Below are 22,235 nucleotides of genomic sequence, written 5' to 3'. Positions count from 1 at the left end.
CAATGACTGTCATCCTGAAAAAGACCCCTTTATCTCTACTTTCTTCCTTCTGTCAGTCAGCCTATCTTCTACCCATGCCAGTACTTTGGCAATAACAACAACGATTCTTATTGAGCAGTCTTCTGTAGGGCAACTTGTCAAAGTCCTTCTGGAAATCCAAATAGTTAGAGTTCAATGGCTCTCCTTTATCTAACTTGCTCATTACCTGCTCAAAGAATTTGAACAGATTTATCAGGTGTGACCTGCCCTTGATGAAGCCATGCTGACTCAACCCTATTTTATCATGCACTTCCAAATACTCTGTAATCTCCTCCTTAATGATACACTCTAAAATCTTTACAATAACCAAGGTCAGGCTAATCAGCCTATTGTTTTTTTATCTTCTGCCTCCCTCCCTTCTTAAACAGGAGTGTTACATTAGCCATTTTCATGTCCTTTGGCACCGCCCCTGACTCCGGTGATTCCTGAAAGATCAATGCCTCCAAATCTCCTCAGCTATCTCATTCAGAACTCTGAGGCGTAGGCCATCTGATCTGTGATAATGGGAACTGCAGATGCTGGAGAATCCGAGATAACAAAGTGTGAAGCTGGATGAACACAGCAAGCCAAGCAGCACCTCAGGAGCACAAAAGCTGGCGTTCCTGAGATGCTGTTTGGCCTGCTGTGTTCATCCAGCTTCACACTTTGTTATCTTGGCCATCTGATCTGGGTGGTTTAGAACTTTGGTGGTTCAGAACTTTCAGTGTCTCCAGCACCTTCTCCAAGGTGATGGCCACCACATTCACCTCTATATCCTGATTCATATGACGTTCTGGTATGCTGCTGGAACCTTCCTTCGTGAAAACTGATGTAAAGTACCTATTCAGTTCCTCCATCATTCTTTTGTTCCCCGTTACTACTTTAACAACCTCATTTTCCAGCAGTGCAATGTCCATTCTTGCCTTTCTCCAACCTGCTACTCTACTATTCTACTGGCTACAAGCTAGCTTACTCTGAAATTTCTTCCTCTCCACCGTAATTGCTTTTTTAGTTTTTTTTATTGATTTTTCAGGGCTTCCCAATCCTCGAGCTTCCCACAAATCTCTTCCATACTGTATGCTTTTTTTTTGCTTTTATGCTGTCTCTAACTTGTCTTGCCACCCATGATTGCCTCATTGTCCCCTGAGTGTCATTCATCTTACTTGGGATGAATTTCAGCTGTGCCTTCCAAATTACCCCAAAAACCCCTGCCTTTCCTGCTCCACTGACTTTCCTGCTAGGCGCCTCTTCTAATCAACTTTGACCAGCTCCTCCCTCATGTCTTTAATCAATTAGTATACCATTACATCTGATTCCAACTTCTCCCTCTTAAAATGCAGAGTGAATTCTATCACGTTATGGTCACCGCACCTTAAACTACCTAATCAATTCTGCCTAAATACTTATCAGCAATTCCAGACTTGCCTGTTTTCTAGTGTGCTGTACCATAAGCTGTTCCAAAAAGCATCCAACTGCACCTCCCAGTCGCGAACCATTTTGACACCCCGTCCCATTCCTTAGATGACATGTCCATCCTGGGCCTCCTGCAGTGCCACAATGATGCCACCCGAAGGTTGCAGGAACAGCAACTCATATTCCACTTGGGAACCTTGCAGCCCAATGGTATCAATGGGGATTTCACAAGCTTCAAAATCTCCCCTCCCCCAACTGCATCCCAAAACCAGCCCAGATCATCCCTGCCTCCCTAATCTGTTCTTCCTTTCACATATCCCCTCCTCCCACCTCAAGCCGCACCTCCATTTCCTACCTATTAACCTCATCCTGCCCCCTTGACCTGCCCGTCCTCTCCAGACTGACCTATCTCCTCCCTACCTCCCCACCCATACTCTCCTGTCCACCTATCTTCTCCTCTTTCCATTTTCGATCCGCCTCCCCCTCTCTCCCAATTTATTTCAGAACCCTCTCCCCATCCCCCTTTTCTGATGAAAGATCTAGGCCCGAAACGTCAGCTTTTGTGCTCCTAAGATGCTGCTTGGCCTGCTGTGTTCATCCAGCTCCACACTGTGTTATCCCGTTAATATTCCATGAATTCCTTTTCTTGAGAACCTTCTTGATTTTCCCAGTCCACCTACATCTTGAAGTCCCTATGATTATTATAATAGTGCATTTCTTGTGTGCCTTTTCTATTTCCTTATTTTGTTTTCTTCCCCACATCCTGACAACTTCCAGGAGGCTTGTGGTCAAGTCTCATCAGGGTCTTTTTTCCTTTGTGGTTCTTCAACTCTACCAACACTGATTCAATGTCATTTGACTCTGAATCACTTTTTGCTGTTGGTTTAATTTTTATTTCTTACTGACAAGGCAATCCTGTCCCCTCTGCCCACCTGCTGTCCTTTCAATCGGATGTGCAGCCCTGGATGTTAAGCTATCAGCCCGATCCCCTTGCAGTCACAACATCATATATGCCCATTTCAATCTGTGCTAAAAGCTCCTTTACTTTGTTTCATATCCTGCATGCATTTAAGTACAACACCCTCAGCCCTGCTTCGACTGCCCACTTTCTCAAAGTTGTTCCCTCATCTGCTGTGCCTGAATTTAGATTCCTGACCCTTTCCATATTGTCTGTCCTATTACCTGTTCTGGAATATTAGTGGATACTAGGAAACAATGGATACCCCTGTCAGTCTTCATGAATTCAACATATCTTCACCCTATGGTACAACCAGAGTCATGGGATCACTCAGATAATTGATAAACATACATCTTGAAGCAATAGTTTAATATCAGGGTTGGACTAGGCGCTTGATTCAGTACAACATATTACATAAAATTCTTGTGATTTGGTAGTATATTGCATGTTGCACAACCACTCAAAAGAAAAAAGAATAGCATGTAGAGGAAGAAGACTCAGATGAATTCCCCAAGTCAGATAAGGAAACAAAGAAAGTGGTAGGTTACTATCGCAGCACATGCACTGTTGTCTCTAATTCACCAGAGATTCTGTCATCTTTGTCTCCTTAATTCCAAGGATTCACTGTTATTGTTTTATACTCTTGCTTTCTGCAGATGTACCACAGAAATTGATGACACAAGAGAAGATATGTGATGATGAAGAGGATGGCAAAGGCCAAGCTACCGAGACTCACATCTCTAAAATTCAATCATCACTTAGAATAGCAACAAATGTCAGGCCAATTTTTCTAATAAATGTATCAGAGAATGGTTCTATGATCCTCAAGAAACCAACCATTATAAAAATTCACAGCACTGTTTTTATGCCTTTAATGTGCTGAGAGTACTAATGCTGACAGGTGGTACTCACGCCAGCAGGTTCATGGAGGTTAATTTACTTCACTAAATTGTTCCCAAAGTGTTTTTCTCCACTCTTCTCAAAAGATCACTGAAGTCTATGAAAGACTTGGTATAGCATTTTAATGGTAGTCATGGCCCATTTGATTTGAAGGAAACTTTACAGTTTCTCTTGGCATCAATGGCTCCTTTGAGAACTAGCAGCAGATTTTTTCTTTAAATATGGGTTCAGGGAATTTTAGCTGGTGACTAATGTGCCACCCCCAAAGCAAAATAATTCACCCGACTAACAATCAGCCCATTAATAGCTGACAGGCAAGTAAGTCCAAATATGTTACTCTGTCACATGCTTCTACATTGGCAATCCCCCCACTTTCCCCCACCGCCTCCCCAGCCCCCCAACCCAGGTCATCATAAACTGCCAACCAATTAGAAGCCGGCAGATTCTGTGTCCTAAATTCCACCAGTCAAGGCCTGGTTCTGGTCCATCTGGTCGGTGGAATGGTGGAAAAGAAATGAATACTTTTTTTTCCTGAAGATTGGCACAAGAGGCCACTAGACTCAATCAGCCTGTACCCAGATTAGCAGTTGGGTCAGTGTTGTGGCCTAGATTAAAAAGAGCATCCAACAGTGCAGGAAAGTGGTCTACGATATCCTACACTCTGCAAGAGTTAGTATCACCATCTTCTCTCTACTACCTTGCACTCACAGGCCTGCACTCGTTGCACAGAAGTTAATGGACTACAACAATAGGTATTGCATACATCATGTCCACTCTACAGCTCCCACCACTGCATCCTCCAAAGGTAATATTCCAACCCTTTGTGCTTCTTGGGATAGTAGGAATTGCAGATGCTGGAGAATCCGAGATAATAAGGTGTGGAGCTGGAAGGCCCGAAATGTCAGCTTTCCTGCTCCTAAGATACTGCTTGGCCTGCTGTCTTCATCCAGCTCCACATTTTGTTATCTCATCCAGCTCTACACCTTGTTATCTCCTTTGTGCTTCTTAGTCACTCACATGGCACACCTCACTACCTATCCACAGCTGTGGAGACATCAATCAGGATCGTTGGCTATTTTTTCCTGCAATGAGACAAAGGGAGAGATTGAATATGATGGAAAAGCCATTAGGAGTGATGCAGGGAAAGGGTTGAAAATCATCAGTGGTGGGGAAAATTTTCAAATCCATTATCAAGGACTTTATGGCTATAAAGCGTTTTAGAAAGCAGTGGCAGGATCAGAGAGAGCCATCATAGATTTATGAAGGGAAAATCATGATTGATAAATCTGTTGGAATTCTATGAGGATGTAACTAGTAGAGTTGGCAAAGGAGATCCAGTCGATGTGGTATATTTGGACTTTCAGAAAACGTTTAACATGATTAGTAAGTTTGCAGCTGTCAAGAAGACTGATTAGCAAGTTTGCAGATGACACGAGGATTGGTGGAGTAGCAAGTAGTGAAGGGGACTGTCAGAGATTACAGCCAAATATAGATAGATTGGAGAATTGGGCAGATAAATGGCAGATGGAGTTCACTCTGGGCAAATGCGAGGTGATGCATTTTGGAAGATCTAATTCAAGAGCGAACGATACAGTAAATGGAAAAGTCCTGGGGAAAATTGATGTTCAGAGAGATCTGGGTGTTCAGGTCCATTGTTCCCTGAAGGTGGCAACGCAGGTCAATAGGGTGGCCAAGAAGGCATACGGCATGCTTTCCTTCATCGGACGGGGTATTAAGTACAAGAGATGGCAGATCACGTTACAACCGTATAAGACTTTGGTTCAGCCACATTTAGAGTACTGCGTACAGTTCTGGTCACCACATTACCAAAAGGATGTGGATGCTTTGGAGAGGGTGCAGAGGAGGTTGACCAGGATGTTGCCTGGCATGGAGGGTGCTAACTATGAAGAAAGGTTGAGTAGATTAGGATTATTTTCATTAGAAAGACGGAGATTGAGGGGGGACCTGATTGAGGTCTATAAAATCATAAGGGGTATAGACAAGCTGGATAGCAAGAAGCTTTTTCCCAGAGTGGGGAACTCAATTACTAGGGGTCATGAGTTCAAAGTGAGAGGAGGAAAGTTTAGGGGAGATCTGCGTGGAATGTTCTTTACACAGAGGGTGGTGGGTGCCTGGAATGCGTTGCCAGCGGAGGTGGTAGGCGCAGACACTATAGTGTCTTTTAAGACGTATCTGGACAGGTACATGGATGGGCAGGGAGCAAAGGAATACGGATCCTTAGAAAATAGATGACAGGTTTATACAGAGGATCTCGATCGGCGCAGGCTTGGAGGGCTGAAGGGCCTGTTCCTGCGCTGTAATTTTCTTTGTTCTTTGTTTGACGAAGTCCCACATAAGAGATTAATGTGCAAGATTAAAGTGCATGCGATTTGGGAAGTGTATTGAGATGGATAGAAAGCTGGTTGGTAGAGAGGAAACAAAGGGTAGGAATTAATGGGCCCTTTTCAAATTGGCAAGCAGTAACTAGTGGGGTGCCACAGGGATAAGTGATAGGACCCCAGCTATTCACAATATATATTAATGATTTGGATGAGGGAACAAAATGTAGCATCTCCAAGTTTGCAGATGATATCAAGTTGGGTGGGAGGGTGACCAGTGATGAGGATGCAGAAATCCTTCAGCATGATTGCAACAAGCTGGGTGAGTGGGCAACTCACAATGGCAGATGCAGTATAACTTGGATAAATTCAAGGTCATTCAGTTTGGAAGCAAAAACCAGAAGACAAGATTACTACCTGAATGGCTGTGAATTGGGAGGGTGCAGTGTGCAGCGGGACCTGGGTGTCCTTATGCACCAGTCGCTGAATTTAAGCATGCAGGTGCAGCAGGCGGTAAAGAAGGCACATGGTATATTGGCCGTCATTGCAAGAGATTTCGAGTATAGGAGAAGGGATGTGTTGCTGCAGTTGTTCAGGGCCTTGGTGAGGCCACACCTAGAATATTGTGTGCAGTTTTGGTCTCCTTTTCTGGGGAAGATGTTTTTGCTGTTAAGGGAATGCAGTGAATGTTTTACCAGCTTGATACTGGGGAATGGGGGCTGGCATGTGAGGAGACATTGACTAGGTTAGGATTACTTTCACTGGAATCCAGATGAATGAGGGGGGATCTCATATAGACTTATAAAATTCTAACAGAACTAGACAGGGTTTATGCAGCGAGGATGTTTCTGATGGTGGGTGCGTCCAGAACCGTGGGAGAATTCGAGGTAGACAATTTAGGACAGAGATGAGGAGACATTTCTTCACCCAAAGAGTTGTGAGTCTATGAAATTCATTACCACAGGAAGTAGTTGATGCCAAAAACATTGAATGTATTCAGAAGGTGGTTAGCAGTAGCATTTGGGGCGAAAGGGATCAAAGGTTATGGGGAGAAAGCAGGATTATGCTATTAAACTGGACGATCAGCCATGATCATGAAGAACAGTGAACAGGTTCGAAGGGCCAAATGACTTTCTCCTGCTCCTATCTTCTGTGTTTATGTTTATGTATCTATCATTGGGCAAAATGTCTAGATGAGGAGTGAATCTTCAGACCAAATAGCCTCATAAAGTTTTCATGGTGCTCTATATGTAATTGGAGACCTGTAACAATAGATACAGTATTAGTAAATATGTAAGGAAGCAACGCAGAGATGATCGTCAGAAGTTTTGCTACTTTTTTCTTACTACATAGAAGCCAAAAGCATCAATTCCCTTTACGTTCTAGTGTTTATAAATATCCAGTTTTTATTAATGGTCAATCGTAAGGGCGATCTGTTAAATTTTTCATTTCCTGAGTTATTTGCAGATAAATGCAGCAGGTTGTAGGATTTCTGTATGAAAATTATAGCAAACAGTGCAACTCACAATAAAATGTTCAAGTGCAACGCAATATTCTTTTGACGACCAAACTCCCACCATTCCCATTGGTTCTTTATTCCACCAGTTCAAGGTATGGAGGTTCAACAGCTGTTTTAGTGTCTGCAAGTTAATCATGGTAAACATTAAGATTAGAGGTATGTATGTTCTGGACATTTGACAGTGTTTACTTGCTACCTATAAAGATTGTGGCTTTAAGCAAGCTATTAGAGATCTGCTAGCATTGATAGAAATTCAACTCAATGAGGAAAGGAATGCAAAGGTAGAATTTAAAAAGTTCAAGTAAGTAACCTGTAAATATTAGTATAATCATGAACAAAATCCATAATAGTTGTACCCAAAATATACATAAACAAATTACTTGCAAGTTAATGTGAACTAAACTAATTTGACAAGTGTAACTATAATTTTGAACATCAACCAGCCTAATAATTCCATTTGAAATAATTTCACAAGCATCTAGGAGACCAGTTTTGTAAACAGATTTATAACAAAAGATTTGCTGTAATCTTCTTCAAAGGATTTTATGTTGCTATTTTAGGAATTTGACAAGAACCCAAGAAAATTGCAAGTACTTGATTGCCTGATCTTGTTCAACAATACTGTTTATGTTCAGTGATGCACATTCCTTATGCTCCCCAAACTGTACAGACATCTTATACAGTAGTGTGAATCAATGATCCTGTGCAGAGCAATTGCTTCGTTTCGGGTTAATCTCATTATCATTGGCTATGCTGCTAAAATACTTCTTAGTAATTCTGTTTCCTGAATTGATTTACTTATTATCCATTATACATGATCAATACTTCATTAGGCATAAGCTTATGAAGCTGTAATTCACCCAAAAAATTACTGGGATATAAATATATATAAATAGGAATGCAACACATAGTAACTTTAATTATTAAAAATATAGCTTTTCCTGCCGGTTTGGTGAATGGCCCTTTAGTGGTAAATTACCAATTCCAGGTGTTGCTCACACTTTATTGTACAAAAACAGCTAAAAATGAAAACTTAGCAAATTTCAGCTCTCATCCACTCTGTCAAATGTGAATCTTACCTGTTTCCCTCTCCTACCCTAATAGTTCTGAGGATATATAGATCCTGCAGTCTCTTGACAATGCACAAAAACTGGCCTGTGCTGAGGTGTTCTGAGGAAGGATCATTTGACCCTAAATGTTAACTCTGATTTCCCTCCACAGATGCTGCCTGTCGTGATGAAATTTTCCAGCAATTTCCGTTTTTCTTTCTGTACAAGAGCACTTTTGCCTGCTAGACAGGGCCCTATACATCTTCACAGAGAATAAACCTTGTACGTTTTAATAAATATTTATAAACATTGTTGCCATTTACAGCAACTACAAAGAATGTGCTCTGAAGATTGCTGGAAAATTAAGGTAACAATTATGCTGCCTGGAAACTGGCATGATTGCCAAACACAACCTGCAGACTAAATGAGTGGAAGCCTCTCATTGACTTCTTACGAGGAACCATTTGGGTGCTAGCCATCTTACATTTGGAGTGCTTTGTATTCTGGAAAAATCAGTTTCCGTTGCATTTTACTTTAAAATATGTACTGATTTCTCCAGGGATTGCATCATGTTGAGAGGAATTAAATGCTTGCTGGCTAATATTCATTATACAAAGGCTAAAAAGATTGTGTTATATACCCAGATCAGAAAAAAGGCCAATTAGGCTCATAAGTGCTGTACCATACTTTTTACTGAAATTAGCGTCATATTTCCCTCTCCATCCTTCTCCTCCAAATGACCACATTCTCAGTCTTGCACCATGTATACCCTAGAGTCATAATTTATAACTGACAACTCAATAAATTATTAGAACACAGTATGCATTTTTGCCAATGACTGTCAGACTTTATTTTTATGATTGACAACACTGAATTATTCCCCAATTTAACCAGGAGATGTTCTTCATTTCTTACCTGTAAGGCAACTTAAGTGTATCACAAACTCAGTTGGATGCTACTTAATTCAAGTTGATACTATACTCAATATCAAGATTGATGTATAGCTGAGAAATTTGCAGATTTAAATAACTATCTATTGAGATTATATTTTAGTTCACTTTATTAAAAAATTGCAGTTTTCAGCAATATTTCAGTAACATAAGAAAAACTTTCTGAATCAGTGGCCTAGTGAAGCAATTTAAGGAGGACATTCAAGAGCAGAACAGCACCTGGGCTGGATTGAAAGAGATTCTGATAGATTGAGCTGGTGGTAGACTCTTTCTGCACATTGTGCTGGATATGACTGGAGGGCCTAAGTTTTAGTAAGTAAGTAGTATGGTGAGAGGTCTTAATTTGAAATGCTCAGGTCTGGCTCTGAGATGCAGCATAATAAATTTCCATCAGTCATCTTAATAGCTTTCCATCTTTGAACATTTAGAACATAGAACATAGAACATTACAGCACAGTACAGGCCCTTCGGCCCTCGATGTTGTGCCGACCTGTCATACCGATCACAAGCCCATCTAACCTACACTATTCCATGTATGTCCATATGCTTGTCCAATGACGACTTAAATGTACCTAAAGTTGGCGAATCTACTACCGTTGCAGGCAAAGCATTCCATTCCCTTACTACTCTCTGAGTAAAGAAACTACCTCTGACATCTGTCCTATATCTTTCACCCCTCAACTTAAAGCTATCCCCCTCGTGCTCGCCATCACTATCCTCGGAAAAAGGATCTCCCTATCCACCTATCTAACCCTCTGATTATTTTATATGTTTCAGTTAAGTCACCTCTCAACCTTCTTTTGTTCTCTCTTGCCAAAAAATTCCTTTTCAGAAACATAGAAAATAGGAGCAGGAATATGCTACTCAGCCCTTTGAGGCTGCTCAATCATTCAAAATGATCATGCCTGATCATCCAGCTGTTCCCACTTTCTCCTTGAGACCTTGAGCCCCAAATGCTGTATCCAACTCCTTGTTTGAGCTTAACTACCTTCTATGGTAGTGAATTCCACTGTCTCACCACTGTGGGTGAAGAAATTGCTCCTCATCTCAATCCTAAATGGTTTACCCCACAACCCTGGTTCTGGACTCCCCCACCATTGGGAATACCTTTCCTGCGTTTACCTTGTTAGTACTTTTAGAATTTTATAGGTTCCTTTAGGAATTTCCCCTGATCCCCCCCATATTCTTCTAAACTCAAACGGCTATAATCCTAACCAATTCAACCTCTCCTCTTACGTAAGTCCTGCCATCCAAGGAATCAGTCTGGTAGACTTTGATTGCATTCCCTACATACCCAAAACATCCTTCCTCAGATAAGGAAAACAAAACTGTACACATTATTCCAGTGTGGTCTCACCAGGCCCATACAATTACGCAAGACATCGGAAAAAACCCACTCCCATACATCCCAGATGTCCTCGTCTTCAAGGACCGTAACTTCATCCCCCACAGGGGTTGAGAAAGCCCTCAATCTCATCTCCCGCATTTCCCGCAATTCATCCCTCACACCCCGCCCCCGCAATAACCGTCAAAAGAGAATCCCCCTAGTCCTCACATACCACCCCAACAACCTCCAGATACAACACATCATCCTCCGACACTTCCACCATCTACAATCCGACCCCACCACTAAAGACATTTTTCAAACCCCACCCTTGTCTGCCTTCCAGAGGGACCACTCTCTCCGCGACTCCCATGTCCGCTCCACACTCCCTTCTAACCCCACCACACCCGGCACCTTCCCCTGTAACCGCAGGAAGTACTACACTTGCCCCCACACCTCCTCCCTCACCCCCATCCCAGGCCCCAAGATGACTTTCCACATCAAGCAGATGTACACTTGCACATCTGCCAATGTGGTATAATGCATCCGCTGTACCCGGTGAGGCCTCCTCTACATCAAGGAGGCTTGGGGACCGCTTTGCAGAACACCTATGCTTGGTTCGCAATAAACAACTACACCTCCCAGTCGCGAACCATTTCAACTACCCCTCCTATTCCTTAGATGACACGTCCATCCTGGGCCTCCTGCAGTGCCATAATGATGTCACTCATAGGTTGCAGGAACAGCCACTCATATTCTGCTTGGGAACCCTGCAGCCCAAAGCTATCAATGTGGATTTCACCAGCTTCAAAATCTCCCCTCCCCCCACTGCATCCCAAAACCAGCCCAGCTCGTCCCCGCCTGCCTAACCTGTTCTTGCTCTCACGTATCCCCTCCTCCCACCTCAAGCCACACCTCCATTTCTTATCTACTAACCTCATCCCGCTCCCTTGACCTGTCCGTCCTCCCTGGACTGACCTTCCCCACCACCCCACCCATACTCTCCTCTCAACCTATCTTCTCCTCTATCAATCTCGGTCTGCCTCCGCCTCTCTCCCTATTTATTTCGGAATCCTCTCCCCATCCCCCCTTTCTGATGAAGGGTCTAGGCCTGAAATGTCAGCTTTTGTGCTCCTAAGATGCTGCTTGGCCTGCTGTGTTCATCCAACTCCACACTTTGTTATCTCGATTCTCCAGCATCTGCAGTTCCTATTATCTCTGATCACCACTTATTACTCTACTTTGTCTCCTGTCTGCCAACTGGTTCTCTATCCATGTCAGAGAACCGGCCTCCTAGTCTAATGGGATGGCTAGGCAGGGAGTGCAATGAAGGTTTACCAGACTAAATCTTAAGATGGCAAGACTTTCACATGAAGTGAGACTGAATCCAATTGGACTATATTAGAGGTCTTCATTCTTAAATATATGTGATGCCTTAAAGTCACCAATGATTATTGTACCGCCTTTGTTACTTGCCCTCAGTATCTCCTATTCTATCAAGGAATTCTGAAGAAGGGCCACTGAACTTGAAACATTAACTCTGCACTCTCTCCACATTTGTTGCCAGTTTGAGTTTCTCCAGCAATTTCTGTTTATTTTTCATCAGACTTTTGTCATCTGCAGGTTTCTTTTTATTTTCTTTTAATGCATGATCAGATCAGCCATAATTTCCTTGAAATGCCATAGGAGACTCACTGAGCTGAATGGCCTACTTCTGCTCCTATCTTTTATGGTTGTATTCAGATGGTTATGAACATTGGAATTCTCTATAACAAAAAGATATAGGAGCTCAATTTCTGAGTATGTTTAAGGTAGATATTGATACATTATTAATTACCAGCATGTGCAGGTGTTGGGGATGCACAAGTGTGTAAAAGGCAATTTGAGTTACATCAGCCATAATTGTATTGAGTTGGCTTGATGGACAGATTAGTGTAGTGAGTTAAAGCAGGTGTTTCCCTTGTTCTGATTTACATTATTGCCTGCTGATGGTCAAAGGCACATATGTCCCTCAGGACTTGTAGCTCAATCAGTAATGGTTCTATTCAAGAACTCTGTGAAACTCTCTATCCACAGAAGATTATGTGCCCTTGCTCTAATCAAATCTTTATCCAGATGGGGCTTAGCATGGAGGATCAGTGAATCATTAATTAAGGGAGGGTCATAAAATCAAGTAAAGGTTGCCTAACCCACATTTTTTCTTAATTTGGTCTGGAATTATTGTTGAAGTTTCCCAGGGTATCTACCTCCCAGTTGTATATCATTGTGCTGACACCACCAGGGATAATGCTGAAGGATTGTGGGATATTCACTGTAAAGCATAATTTAGTCACTGTTGCTCAAACAGTGTATGGGACAGTTAACTCAATTGCAGTACATCCCTAAATGTTAGTGTGAAAAACTTTGCAGGATTTACCAGCCAGCCTATTTTTTTGTATTAATTACCTCATTTGATACTGGGTGGTCTGTCTGGTTTTCTTACTCCACCTTTTCATAACAGCTTGAATCTGTTTGATACAACTGAATGTTTTACTAGGTTATTTCAGAGGAAAGCTAGGAGTTACTACTTTGTATGGGTCTCAAGGCATGAAGGCCAAAACAGGTGAGTACTGCTGGTCTCTTTTCCTAAAGGATATTAGTAAACCATAGTTTAATGACAATCTGTTAATTTCCCTGGTGTAGCTTTGATGCTACTAGCTTTTCAATCCAGGTCTACTTAATTGAATTTAAATTCACCAACTACTGTTATGAAATTTGACTACACATCTCCATAGCATTAGACAAGGTTTCTGAAATACTAATCCATCAACAAAACACATTATATAATCACATCCTGTAGATATGGTGTTCAGAAAATCAGTTTCACAGATAATAAAAATGTACAGTTTTGATTGCAATAGCGGATCTTAATATCTTGAATAGTGGTAAATTGCAAAGCATGTTCTTCTTAATAGATTGTTAGAGATCATAAGATACAGGAGCAGAGTTAGGCAACTTGGCCCATCAAGTCTGTTATGCCATTTGATCATGGCTGATTGTTTCTCAATTCCATTCTCCTGCCTTCTCTTATTTGATCCCCTTATCAATCAAGAACCTATCTGTGTTAAATAAACTCAATGACTTGACCTCCACAGCCTTCTGCGACAAGTTCCATAGATTAATCATCCTCTGGCTGAAGAAATTCCTCCTCATCTCGGTTCTAAAGTCTCTTCCCTTCACTCTGAAGCTGTATCCTCAAGTCCTTTTCTCTCCTACTTTTGGAACCATAGAAAATAAGTGCAGGAGTAGACCATTCAGCCCTTCAAGCTTGCACCACTATTCAATATGATAATGGCTGATCATGCAATCTCCGTATCCCACTCCTGCTTTTTCTCCATGCGCCTTGACTCCTTTTGCTGCGAGAGCCACGTCCAACTCCCCTTTGAATCTATCTAACAAACTGCCCCCAACGACTTTTTGTTGTAGAGAATTCCACAAGTTCATCTCTGTCCTGAATGACTTACTTCTTAGTCTTAGACTGTGACCCCTAGTTCTGGACTTCCCCAACATTGGGAACTTTCTTTCCGCATTTAGCCTGTCCAGTTCCATCAGGATTTTATATGTTTCTACGAGATGCCCCATCATTCTAAATTTCAGTGAGCACAAGCCCAGTCAATGCGTTCTTTCTTCTGGTCAATTCTGCCATCCTGAGCATCGGTCTGGTGAATCTCCACTGGACTCCCTTGAAAGCAAGAATGTCATTCCTCAGACTAGGAGACTAAAACTACACACAATACTCAAGGTGTGGCCTCACCAAGGCCCTGTAACACTGCAGCAAGATATCTCTATCGCTATGGTCAAATTGTCTTGCTATGAAAGCCAACTTGCCATTAACTTTCCTCAACACCTGCTGCTCCTGTGTGCCAACCTCAGCGACTGTTCCATCATGACACCTTGGTCTCATTGCACCTCACCTTATCCTAAACTGCCATCATTTAGTTAATAAGCTGCCTTCCTGTTTTTGCCACCAAAGTGGCTAACTTCATTTTCATCCACATTATATCAGAGATAATGGGAACTGCAGATGCTGGAGAATCCAAAATAATAAAGTGTGAAGCTGGATGAACACAGCAGGCCAAGCAGCGTCTCAGCAGCACTGATGAAGGGTCTAGGCCTGAAACATTAGCTTTTGTGCTCCTGAGATGCTGCTTGGCCTGCTGTGTTCATCCAGCTTCACACTTTATTATCTTCATCCACATTATGTTGTGTTTGCCAAATATTTGCCCACTCAGCCAGCCTGTCCAAGTCACCCTGCAGCCATTTAACATCCTCCTCACAGCGCATACTACCGCCCAGCTTAGTATCTTCTGCAGATTTGGAGATATTGCATTTAATTCTTTCTTCCAAACCATTAATGCGTGTTGTGAACAGCTAGGGTCCCATCACTGAACGCTGCAGTACCCCATTCATCACTGCCTGCCACTCTGAAGAGGAGCCATCAATTCCATCTCTCTACTTCCTGTCTGCCAACCAGTTCTCTATGCCAATATATCACTCTGATACTATGAGCTTTAATTTTCCTTACTAATTCCTTTGTGCCACATTGTCAAAAGCCTTTTAAAAATCCACTGATTCTTCCTCGTCCACTTCCTTGGTCACATCCTCAAAAAAATTCCAGGAGATTTGTCAAGCCTGATTTCCCTGTAGGTGGATCCATGCTGACTTGGACTGATCCTATCACTGGTTTCCAAATGCTCAGTCATTACATCCTTAATCATTGACTCCAGTATTTTCCCCACCACCAATGTCAGGATAACCAGCCTATAAATCCCCATTTTATCTCTTTTTTTTAAATGTGGGGTTACATTTGATACTCTCCAGTCCATTGAAACTCTTCCAGAATCTATAGAATGCTGGAAAATGATCACCAATGCATCCAATACTTCTAGGGCCACTTCCTTAAGTACTCTGGGATGCAGAACTTCAGGCCCTGGGGACTTATTGGATTTTAATCCCATCATTTTCCCCAATACCATTTCCTGACTAATAAGGATTTCCTTCAGTTCCTCCTTCATGCTTGACCTCCTATCGCCTAGTCTTGTAAACATCCTCTGCCAACACTTCCTTACATAGATTTGGGGCCAAAAACTGCTCATAATACTCCAAATGTGGTCTGACCAGAACCCTGTACAATGTCAGCAGTACATTCCTTCTGAATCTGCATATTAATTTTTGAAGAGAGCCTTGAATTAGGGCTCCCAAGTCCCTTTATCCTCCAGATTTCTGAAGTCTTTCCCCATTCAGAAAATAATCTATGTCTATTCTTACTATCAAAGTGCATAACCTCACATTTTTTCACATTGTATTCTAACTGTCACTTCTTTGCTCACTTTCCTAATCTGTTCAAATCCTTTTGCAGACTCCAACTTCCTCAGCACTACCCGCTTCTCCAACTTTCTTTGCAGATGATACAAATTTAGTAACAATGCCTTCAGTTTTTTCATCCAGATTGTAAATGCATAACGTGAATGGCTGTGCAAAACTAGGAACCAACTGCCATTCTGAAAAAGGCAGCTTTATCCCAACTCTCTGCCTTCTGCCAGTCAGCCAATCCGGTATCCATGCCAGTACCTTGCCCCTAAAATCTTGGGGGTCTTATCTTATTTAGCAGTCTCCTGTGCGGCACCCTGTCAAAGGCCCTCAGAAATCCAAATATATCATGTCCACTGGCTCTCCGTTGCGTACCTGATTCTACCTCCTCAAAAGAATTCTAACAGATTCATCAGGCATTACTTTCCATTGATGGAGCTTTGCTGACTCAGCCCTATTATTCCAAGGACTTCCAAGCACCCCACTGTCTTATCCTTAATAATGAACTCTAAAATTTTGCCAGTGAGCAAGATCAGGTTAACTGGTCTACAGTTTCCAATCTTCAGTCTTCCTCCCTTCTTAAATAGGAATGTTACGTTAGCCATTTTATAGTCTTCTGGAACACTCTCTGACTCCAGTCAGTCCTGAAAGATCACCGCCAACACCTCTAATCTCCTTAACAATGTCCTTCAGAACTCTGGGGGGTAGTCCATGTGACCCAGGTGATTGAACCACCTTCAGATTTTGCAGCACTGCCAGAACCTTCTCCTTAGTGATGGCCACTACACTCGCCTCTGCCCCTGACTCTCTTAAATGTTCTGCTGTGATGCTGCTGTCTTCCATTATGAAAACTGATGCAAAGTACTTATTCAATTTCTCCTTCATTTCTTTGTTCACCATTACCACTTCTCCAGCAGTCCAATGTCCGCTCTTGCCTCTCTCTTACCTTTTACATAATCTAAGACATCTTGCAATTTTCTTTTATGTTACTAGCCAGCTCTCAAAATTCATCTTCTCCACCCTTATGACTTTTTAATTACTTTTCTGCTGGTTTTTAAAGCCTTCCCATTAATCTTCACCATATTGTAAGCTTTCTCTTTTGCTTTTATGCTCTGACTTCCCTCGTTACCAATGGTTACCTCATCCTCCACTTCGTATGATTCTTATTGCTTGAGATGAATTTCTGCTGTTTCCCAAATAGCTCTCAGAAACTCCTGCCATTGCCGCTTCACTATCTTTCTTGTTAGGATCCCCTTCCAAAACAACCCAGGCCAGCTCCTCCCTCGTGTCTTTGTACTTGTCTTTGCTCAACTGTAATACTGTTGTATTGGATTCCAGCTTCTCCTTCTCAAGTTGCAGGGTGAATCCTATCTTATTATCACCGTCCCCTAGGGGTTCCTTCAGCTGGAGTTCCCTAATCAAATCAACCTCCTTGTGCAACACTAGATCCAGAACTGCCTGTACCCTAGTGGGCTGTACCACAAGCTGGTCCAAAAAGCATCTTGTACACATTCCACAAATTCTTTTACTTGAGTTCCACGACCAACCCGATTTTCCTGATCCAGCTGCATAACCAAGTCCCCCATGATTATTGCAACTTGTTTCTAACATGCCTTTTTAAAATCTCATTTATTTTCTTCCTCTCATCCTAAATTCTCTAGAAGTCTGTATACAACTTCCATGATTGTTCCTTTACAGTTCCTCTTGCAGCAACATTGTACCTGCCAATTTCAATCTGCATTACAAACTCAATTACCTTGTTTCATATACTTAAATATGTTCAGTACAATACCTGCAGTCCTGCACTGGCTGTCCTCTCATCATAGTTGTCCCCTTATCTTTTGCAGCTGAAGTTAGATTCCTGACTGTTTTCACACTGTGTTCTATTAATTGTTGATGCAACTTCATTAAAATTTCTGCTGAACCTTCCTAGTTTAATGTTCTCCATAACTTTTTCATGCAACTGAATCCTCCACATCACCAACCCCCACCCCACCCCAAACAAAAAAACTACTACAGCTCATGAGGGGAGAAAAGGTAAATTCTTCAAATCAGGCCTTATTTATTTTATAAAGATTGTATCATTTCCTGAGAGAAATGTAAATCATAATCATTTTTATATGTTTCATACATAGGTATATATCACATTCTCAGTAATTTGCCAGGTATTCTTTTGCCTTTGGCAAGGTAACAGACCATGAGATTTATGGTTTTCATATAACTTAAGTTTGGATCTTGAAGTAGTGGCATATAGGCTTTTCTGTATGGCTGCAGAAATGAATAAGTAACTTGAGATTCTGAAGCTGTGCTATCTTCTGAAGCTTGAGGGGGCTGGTAATCAGAATACTTTTAAAAAATTGCCTTTGACATTTTGCGATTTTAATTTGTTCTTAAAAATGTACAAGTTACAGACCTTTGAGAAAGATCCTGTGACATTCACTGGTTTCCATTGTCAACAGGCCATAGAAATTCACTTTAGGTTGTAATTATCATTTAACAAACATGGTTACTCTATGGGTTCAATTGTACAACTTTAGTTGCAGTGCCTTGCAGCAAAATAAGGCGCTAAAGCTATTCTGCTTTAGTTGAGATAACACAGCATGCCAAGCAGCATCAGAGGTGCAGGAAAGCTGACGTTTCAGGCCTAAATCTTCAGAAAGTTCTATTATCTCTGCTTTAGTTTTATGGCCAATACACAAGGCAAAACAGAGGCACTACTCAGTTACCCATGGCAGTTGTTTTCCCTTTGGCCACAAAGGGCTCCAGTATTTGTTACAAGATTGATCAACATTTCAATGGAGTACATGTTGTCCAGATAGAAGTGTTATTGTTTTGTCATCTCCAAAGGTGGTTCAACTGCACTTACATAGTTGAAGAGACTGTGGAGCCACCTGACAAGCAACGAGCAAGCATTATATGTAATCAGGTTTTGGTTTAACAGCCTAGACAAAGAGCTTGCAGATACTGGGAAATTCTACTGGCATAAACTATTTACATTAATCCATTTCAGGACAAAAAAAAAATCATAGTATTATACAGCACAGAAGACTTGAACTAGCTCTTGAAAAGCTATCCAATGAACTTCACTTGCCTGCACGTTCCCCCTCACCTGTAACACTGCTTTGCAAGCATACACCATTTCCCATTGGTAAACACAACTGAACCTCCTTCCATATGCTTTCAGAGATACTCTCTGAAAGCATAAAATCATAACTTACTTCCTAAAAAGCTACTTATTGTAAGTTAATGGCAAAGTACATGACATTGAGTGCATTCAGACTACAGTATACTTTATAAATGTTGCACTTTATGTACTGGGTTTTGTACAGTAGTTACCAGCTGGTAGTTGAAGTGTTGATTTAATAGTTTCATGCACTACACAATATGCAGAAAAATTACCCCACCAATTTTTAAAATCGGTAGCTGGTCCATGTGGTAGAGATGCTCAGAGTAACCAAGCTGAAGGTTTCTCCTCCATTCTTTAGATTTATTAATAATTAGTGTAGCCTGTTCAAAAATATCATCCAATTTTTAAAAACGTCTTCTGGTTTGAATAATCTAATTACCAACTTTTATTGGCATTGAAACTTGAGGTTTAATTAGAGAGAGTTTAAACTCGGTACACACATATAGATTGAGCTTTGCAGAATATTAAAGTGATATTTTACTGGAGTGTCATAATCAAGGCCCTCTGCTTCTGTTAAGAACAGGAGTATGAAACATTTAGTCTCTGACAGCTGTTTGTGAAATGTTATATAGTTTTAATTCATTCCATGTTGATTAATAACTTCACAATCAATACAAATACAGTAATTGCAAACTGGTTACAAGTTTGACCCTGCAAACCACTTTTGGATGTCAATACATCTTGGACAGCGTATAAAAGTCAGTGAAATGGCAAGAAACAGACAGTAATAACGTTAGTAATTGTAGCTAAACTTTAAAAGATCTAAAATCTCTATTCTAACCAATTAGAAAAATCAAGGTGGCAATTAGCTACCTGCCAGAATACCAAATACAAGAACGTAATGAAGGAGATATGACAATAACAAACCAGCAATTGCAAAAAATTGCAATAAAACATCTTTAAAAAAACCCCATTCAGAATAAAAACTCTCCAAAGCAGAGATTAAACATCAGTTGCTTTCCAAACATCAGAAGATTAAGATTTTAATTAAAAAAAACACATGCTTAATGAGACAATGCAGTCCCATTCAATCCTATGGTCTCTTATCTGCAATAAGCCTGATTTAAAAATTCAGGTGCCCCGCAACCTTCATTAGTTTGAGCTCAAACATTTGGTAAAACATCTAGGTATTCACACATTTAATTAAGGCATTACTTAGAGTTGATTTTATGATCCATTTTAAAGTGCTGTTAGCCCAATCAATGTGTAAGCATATAAATAAATAAAAACCATATTAACAATCTTTACATTTGTACTTCTTACTAGCCTTGCTCATATCAGTTTCATCAGCTTATGCAGGGAATCTTAGGTCCTGATCTGAAATGTTTATGAATAGTACTGCTTGGGAGGAAAGTCATTTAAAAACAGCCATTTTGCTCAATGTACATTTTTGAAAGAGAAGCTGCCATGGACTTTGCTAATTCTTCATCTCGTTTCCTCTGAACATGTGTTTTTGTGCACCAGGTTTCATACTCTGGATTAGGTAGAGACTGATCAAACACAGCGTCGTAGTGTCCATTGCTCAACCAACTCAGCCATATGCTGGATTTTGATTGATCTTCTGGGCCAAGACAATGCACCATAGTGGAAACTGTTGGGCTTTCCAGGCTACCCCCTGTGGTCAAGTATATGTTAATGTTCAGCATTTGACTCATAGTAAGCAGCTCTGGGTAACCAGCCCAGGCTCCATCCTGGGCAGCGTTGATTAAAAACTCCCCAATGTCCCCTTCGATGATGGGGTTAAACTCGTCCAAGTGATCTGCGATGTGATGGACAGTTTCTTCTCTCAGTTCCTTGTGCATGTTCTGGTCACCGTATACAGCTTTACTGACGGCCCTGTACAAACAGTTGCCGTCTGGAATAATATGGAACCGGTATTTTTGTCGCTCCCGCAGGTAACTATTTTGCTTCTCCACTTCTGCCAGGTAACGAGCCACTTTGTCGTTTCTGTCCGCCTTGTTCTCCACCACCAGGTCCACGGTCCTGAAGCCACCGTCGAATTCCCAGGCACTGCTGCTGCTCTGTTCAGCCGCCTCCGTAGCCCGGGACTCGGGACCCGGCCCGACCCAGTCCTGGTACTCCCGCTCGGTGCTGTCACCATCCGGCGGGTTGAAGGCGGTCTCCGGCCCTTCCGAGGCGGGCTGTAAGTCCGTCACTGCCCGCTCTTGCTGGCCATCGCCCAGGATCCGGGCTGAAGCCTTCCGCGATCCTTCCGTCAGGATGTCCTCGGTCCAGACACCCCGTCCCTGATGGCCCGGCACCGGGGGCTCGGCCTGCGTTCTGTCGCTCAAGATCTGGATCGGCACCATCCTCTCGAGAGGCCGCAGGGGAATCCTGGCGGTGGAAGTATAGAGGAGCGAGGCCGGAGACGGAGCCGGGCCCGGGGGCAGCAGTTCGCATGACGAGAAGGCGGGCATGGCGGCGGTGGTGGTAGAGGAGGAGGAGGAGGCGGCAGAGGAAGAGGCGGCGGTGGGCTCAGTCTTCACTCCGAAACTCGGGCCCTCGACAGGCGCTTTCTCCGCCGCTGGAATGGAGACTTTGAAGGCGGTGCCGGGATAGTGCGTTAAGACGCTGCTGTAATAGTGCATGTCGCAGCTGCGGCCCCTTTTATAGCGGCCTCGGGCTGATGATGGTAGTTAAAAATAGCGGCTGTCATCACCAGCTCCCGGTACAGCCTAAAGCCGCGGATACGAGGAGATTGGACACAGGCTCCGACACCTCGTTCACACCCTCCCGCCGGCCGCTCTAATTGCAACTGCGACACTCAGGCCTAACTTGATCCCCATTACGTCAGCGCCGCTCCACTAAAGACGGGAGATTTCTCCGCATAAAAGGTGCATCGTTCAGGCCGAGACCTTTCTGGAAAGCACTCGGCTTTTTTTTCCCCGTTTCCTCCCCTGGTCCCTCCCCTTTTGGGCGGCCTGCACTCGTTTACTGCCAGTCGTTGTCTCAGCATGCTGGAATGTGAGCGCCAGAAACGGGGGGGCGGGGGGGTTGTGGCATAACCGCCCTCCGCCGGACTACCCCGGGTCAATCACCGCCAGTTCCAAATCACTTCAGGCCACTGCCACCCCATCTTCAGTGCTAATCCTCTCCCCTTCAATACTCCCTCTCTCTTAACCCTTCCCCCAGGCTTCTTGTCCTGTTTCCATCCGTTTTTCTGTTCTCTCAACTCCTCCCTTCCTACTACTTCTTCTAGACTTTCAGACCCTCCATTCCCACCTTTTTT

The 22,235-nt window shown here is 42.5% G+C and overlaps 1 protein-coding gene and 1 long non-coding RNA gene across 2 annotated transcripts; one reads left to right on the top strand and one right to left on the bottom strand.

Moving 5' to 3' along the window:
- Positions 1–3,048: 3,048 nt before the first annotated feature.
- LOC125466887 (uncharacterized) lies at positions 3,049–9,026 on the top strand. The gene is made up of 2 exons (XR_007250525.1): positions 3,049–4,094; positions 8,369–9,026. It is a non-coding gene; the product is annotated as an uncharacterized LOC125466887 (long non-coding RNA).
- Positions 9,027–19,559: 10,533 nt separating this feature from the next.
- Positions 19,560–21,990, bottom strand: LOC125447962 (OTU domain-containing protein 1). Its single transcript, XM_048522791.2, has one exon. The coding sequence runs from the start codon at positions 21,592–21,594 to the stop codon at positions 20,365–20,367; it is 1,230 nt and encodes a 409-aa protein (XP_048378748.1). The 5' UTR covers positions 21,595–21,990; the 3' UTR covers positions 19,560–20,364.
- Positions 21,991–22,235: the final 245 nt, after the last annotated feature.

This window comes from Stegostoma tigrinum, chromosome 2, assembly GCF_030684315.1.
Source record: "Stegostoma tigrinum isolate sSteTig4 chromosome 2, sSteTig4.hap1, whole genome shotgun sequence".
Taxonomy (NCBI): Eukaryota; Metazoa; Chordata; class Chondrichthyes; order Orectolobiformes; family Stegostomatidae; genus Stegostoma; species Stegostoma tigrinum.
The sequence above is the reverse complement of the archived record's forward strand: the minus strand, read 5'-3'. Positions and strand labels throughout refer to the sequence as shown.